The sequence below is a fragment of the Lonchura striata genome, chromosome 4 (genome assembly GCF_046129695.1).
Source record: "Lonchura striata isolate bLonStr1 chromosome 4, bLonStr1.mat, whole genome shotgun sequence".
Taxonomy (NCBI): Eukaryota; Metazoa; Chordata; class Aves; order Passeriformes; family Estrildidae; genus Lonchura; species Lonchura striata.
The window spans coordinates 5,784,897-5,790,337 of NC_134606.1; the positions used below are offsets into that span (position 1 = coordinate 5,784,897).

The 5,441-nt window shown below is 44.9% G+C and overlaps 1 protein-coding gene across 1 annotated transcript; it reads left to right on the plus strand.

The window, feature by feature from the left end:
* Positions 1 to 528: 528 nt before the first annotated feature.
* FABP1 (fatty acid binding protein 1) lies at positions 529 to 3,655 on the plus strand. Its single transcript, XM_021535740.3, has 4 exons — positions 529 to 697; positions 1,740 to 1,912; positions 2,929 to 3,021; positions 3,530 to 3,655. Exons 1-4 carry the CDS (start codon positions 631 to 633, stop codon positions 3,578 to 3,580), a joined length of 384 nt encoding a protein of 127 aa, XP_021391415.1. The 5' UTR covers positions 529 to 630; the 3' UTR covers positions 3,581 to 3,655.
* The last annotated feature ends 1,786 nt before the right edge of the window (positions 3,656 to 5,441 follow it).

Consider the following 5,441-nt stretch of genomic DNA (forward strand, 5'->3'; position numbering starts at 1 on the left):
CATAGAGGTGGAGCCTGATTCAAACTTCAGTCTTCAGGTGGGCCAGTGCAAGGCCAGGAATTGATTTGGAGTATTTTTCCTACAAGACATCGATGGGTTTGTGCTGCTGCTACATCTGGGTTACACCAAACCCCACCAGCACAGGTTTGTGAGTGAGTCAGTCCCTGCCAGTGTGCAGCCACTATTCTGCCAGTGCTAAAGACACCAGTGAGCAGAAACCCCCCAGTGCCAGCTCCAGGGGACACACAGTCACCACATTCTCCTCCTCCACACATATGCTTCCAGACTGCAAACTCATTAGATGATTTGGCTCTTCCTCTGATAATGAGCCTCTTTGCACAATTATTATTTTTTGTTATCATTGGTTTCTCAATGCCACGTTGCAACCGCCATAAAATGGGGTTTTATGGGGTTTCCCTGCCCCCAGATTGTAAATTGTGGTCTGTAAAATGTAGAACAATTTATCACTGTTTTATGGGCATGTTCAAATATTAACATAAAACTGGGCAATGGTCAATTACATCATCTTACCTCTGGCCAACTTTTAAGGCAGAAGGATGATATAAAACCAAGCTCTGCTTACCAGCAAGGCACCTTCTCTTGTGTTAGGAGCACATAGAGTTTTCCACCATGAGCTTCACTGGAAAATACCAGCTCCAGCACCAGGAAAACTTTGAGCCCTTTATGAGAGCCCTCGGTATGTGCCTGCATGTGCTATGTACTGCTTTGTCTCTGCAGATCCCACTGATTTTTGGGAGCCAGCTGTGCTGATGTGCTGATGGTGTAGATTGGGACATCTCTGAGATTTGCTATTTCTCTCTGTCACCTTGTAATTATTGGGATTTTAAATGTATTTGTGTGGAGATGTGATCTCAAAATAGAAGAGAAAGCATCTCTCTGTCTGGGGCGGGGGGGCCAGGAGATGATGGGTGAAGTTTTATGCTTTGAAGGAAGTCAGTCCTGGCAGGTTCTGCAGCCACTGGCCAGCGTGGCTGAGTGCTGCACACACGTGATAAGCCACCAGGACCTTGGTGGCTTAGGGACACTGCAGATCTGCTCCATCAGGCTGTGAAATTTGAGGGCAAGCAGGACATTGCTCAGCCACTGTTCTGCAATGCTGCAAAACCTCAGAAAAATAGTTGGTTCATCAGAAAAATAGTTGGTATTGTTTAAATGATGAATGTGTCTGATATATTTCCACTTCTGTGGAAGGGACAGGGAATTCTGTGACAGTGAATGTGGTTCTGCAGGGATCCAGGGGGCTTTGCACTATTTCTGCACGGTTATGTGCCAGAAGGGCCCTACCTGTCAGATCACCTTCAGGCTCTGGGAGAAGGTTTTATAAATCGGTTCTGAGGAACCCTGAATCTCATAAAAAAATTTTGTTCCTTTATTTTGTCTTGATTTTATCAATTTTTCCTTACCTGTCAGTGAAGGAAGGAAAGCGAAATTTATTTTTAGACAGGGATGGAGTGTTTGTGCTCCCAGTCAGGTCAGCAAGACACAGGACATGTCTAGTTCCCACATAAATTCAGGATGACAGTATTCATCTTCCTTCTCAGCAGACTCAGGGACCTATGGCTCTTGGGGAAGCACCATCATTTAAAGGTTTTTCCACACTGGAATAGAATTTTTCCCAACAGTAGGCCCCCAAATCCTACTACATTGATTTGTTCAGTGGAAGCAATCTGCCCACAGATGGCTCCACCATTCATTCAATGTCTCTTGTTCCTTGGCAGGGCTCCCTGAGGACCAGATCCAGAGGGGCAAGGACCTCAAAAGCATCTCAGAAATTGTGCAGGATGGGAAAAAGTTCACTATTACTGTGACCACTGGCTCCAAAGTGGTGAAAAACCAGTTCACCATTGGGGAGGAGAGTGACATAGAGATGCTGAATGGAGAGAAAGTGAAGGTAAGTGAGCAACCAGGGCCATGGGGGCTCAGGGATATTATATTTCCTTTCTAGCCATTCCCTCTGCATATGAGCAAAGGGACTGACCATACCAGAGGTATTAATTAATGCATTGCACTTCCTGCAGAAGAAGCCTTGTATTTCTGAATCTATTTTAATAGTCATTTTGGAAAACACTAGAAGCCAGTGTTGTAATATCCCATTTGGAAAAGGAGGATAGAGATGCTTTGGTAAAATTTTTTGACAGGAAGAGTTTTGAAAGATTTGAGATGAAAAAGGATTGACTTTGTGTCATCTTGCAACACAAAACATACCTCTGCCTTAATTTTGTTGACTCAAAGGTAGTGCAAGAAAATCAGACAATCAGTCATAAACCAATAAATCTCTTCTTTTAAGTCCCAGTAGCTGTTAGCTTCTCTGCTAGCCTTTCCCACTGCTTCAGATTACCCTGGGTGAGATGATTTGGCAAGGTGAGGAGTTACCACCCTTGAACTTGGGTGCTCCCTTTCCTGGATATTAGTTTCCAATGGTTCATAGAATGTCAAGGCAACACCACTGGCAAAATCTGCCTCTCATCTCTGCCTCAGGAGGAGATGGAACTGCAGGGACTTTTGAAAGCAGGAGAGGTGATCACCAAGGAAATGCCCTGTGAATAGGGCTCTGAGAGCTCTACCAGCTGTGTCACAATTTCCAGCATCACTGCAGTCCCTTTGGCATAAACCAGGGGGAAGCAGCTATTAGAACACTTTTAGCCTCTGCACATCAGCAGCTCAAGGGCAAATGAACACATAGCTGGGCAAAACAGAGAAACAGAAATGGGCTTTGCTTTCTAATTTATTTGATTAATTTTATTGATCAGTGACAGCTGCCCTGGGGGTGCTGGTGCTGTCTGCAGCCTTTTTAGATGTGCAGCTCAGGTGGCTCTGCAGTCCCCTCCTGCTACAGCAGAGGAAGGAGAGCATGCAGGGGTCAAGGTGGTCTCCAGCAATAACATGAATGCTTCTGTCTTTCACCAGGCTGTTGTGCAGATGGAGGGTAACAACAAACTGGTCACACAGGTGAAAGGGATGAAATCTGTCACGGAGCTCAACGGAGACACCATCACCTACGTAAGTGTAGAAGAGCAATGGCTGGAACAACAGGGCTGCCCTCAGGAGCCTGGCCTAGGAAGCTACACGGGCACTGGGAGGTGCTGGAGCAGAGCAAGTGCTTGAACACAGGCTCTGAAGGCAGTTTCTCCTTAGAGTATGATCCATAAAGTACTTTTTAAGATCCCAGTTTAGGCACAGCTGATCAAAGTTTCAGGTTATGAGGGCATGATCTCACCCACCCAGAGGAACAGGTATGTGCACTCTTAGAGAAGAAAGGTGAGGCAAACTGATCCCAGCTGAGGGATGCCAGCCTATCCCTATGTGCTTTGGGGTATTCATGAAGAAATCCAAAGCTTTAAAAATCCAGTTTATAAGAGTTAGACTGGGGATCAGTCCTGTTTTGATTTGCAAGACCAGATCCTAAGTACAGTTTGGAATTAAATACCATGATGATCCTTATCCTACTTGAGATATTCAATGATTCTACAAATTCATAAAAAGATAACACTTTCCATTACTTTTTCAGACAATGACCATGGGTGACCTCACCTTGAAGAGAGTCAGCAAGAGAATCTAGAAAGATTATATATGCCAATAATTTACTATGTAAAATGTGGCCATTAAAATAAAAATTTTATTGAGTCCTCTGTCATCAACCTCTTCATTGCTACTATAAATAGACACAAGCCTACAAAGCTCATGGAAGCAATGGTAGAAACTGGGCAGCAAACTGATCTAAGGGTGTACTGATGCTGGAGAATGGAGTTGAGGCAAGGCACAGGCTCAGAGCCACTGAGTGACACATGCTGATGAGTGTTCTTCCAGCCCTTTCCTGGGAGCAGCTGCCAGCAGCCCGCTGGGAATGCCCCAGTGAGTCCTGCACCCATGGCTGATGTGGGCTGGGGAGCACTGGGCAAGAAAAGGGCTCTGCTCCCTTTCCTTGCAGACATGGCCAAAGTGATCAGAGTGACCATCGGGGCCAGAGGATTTGGGGTGGTTCAGGTGGAGTCAAGGAAGTGCCAGTGATCCTGTTTGCAAAGCTTGGGAAAGAAACCAGCATGGGCTACCAGCTGCTGTCTTCATCCTCACACCTCTGCAGTAGGATCCAGCCCTGTAGCTCTGGCCACCCCATCCCCATCTCCTCCCCAGCCCTTCCCAGCAGGAGGGTTACAACTGCCACAGGTATCCAGTGTGTGTTTCACCCCAAGCTACACCTGGTAAATTGGGTTGAACTGGAATAAAAAACTTCTTCCAGGGTGAAATACAGATTTTCTCTTCTTGCAGGAGATGGGCTGGTTGTTCATAGTGTAGACAGAGGAAACACCAAAGTCATTTCCTGTACTCTTGCTTGGCACTTCAGGCCAAATGGAGATGTGGTTTTCTGCTGCACACAGGAAGGGAAACTCTTTCCTTTTATCTGCCTTTTCCAAGGCTGCTGCCAGGACTCCTCTGTGTTCAGGAAAGGTTTTCATATTACAGATCAAAATTGATCCTCATGCCAAGAACTGAACCAATATGGATTGTCACACAGGGCAGCAGAGGCACCTCACAGACAAATGGAAGGGCTTAGCTAAACTGTGCCTAAAAATCAGGTGTTGGTCTTTAGTGAACTCAGATCTGGAGAAACATCAGCAAAATTAATGAGAAATGTCAAAGAGGAAAAGATCTGGTTTTGTTTACTTGCTGTTGTGCTGAGGAGCAGGTAGGCGATTCTTGAATAAACCTTTCCCCCTCCAGGCTGCCACTGAAAATCTGCAGGAAATCAGCTGGGTTTTGAGACATATGGGCAGACAACAAATACATTTATTTATTGGCAGTTCACTGCAGCTGCTCTTTGTACTATCCCTTTTCTCCTCAGTGCAAAATTGATTAAACACCTAAGTTAAAAGGCAGGTGTTTTAAGGCATCAGAGACCCTGATGAGGAAGGATGGATTCCCCTCCCTGGAAACTGCTTGTCTAGTTAGAACAATCCACTCAGCCAGTGCACTGAACTATAGCAACAGGCTTCTGGCATGGCCCCATGTCCATCACTGCAGACATTTTCTGATTTGTAATTAAGGAGAATACTTTATCTCAATTAACTTATCTTGGTGTAAGGATTCCAGTTAGTCTCACTTGCAAATGGCCCACAATTCAATGCTGCACCTGTGCCAGCTGCAAAATCATTTTTCAGCAGTTTTTCATAAAAAAAATATCATTTAACACAAAACACCATCTGTGTGTCTTGTTCAGTTTGCTTTCATTGCCCACAGGTGTACATGACACTTCTTGTAACTGGCTTCCCACTTCTATCTTCCCATGGACACCACTGGAAAGAAATTATGTCATCCCCAGGAAGTGGTAGAACCCCTTAAGAAAAATCTATCAATCAAAATTTAACAAAGGAATTCAGAATCAGAATGTGTAGAAAGAAACATGCTTCCAATAAAAATGTAAA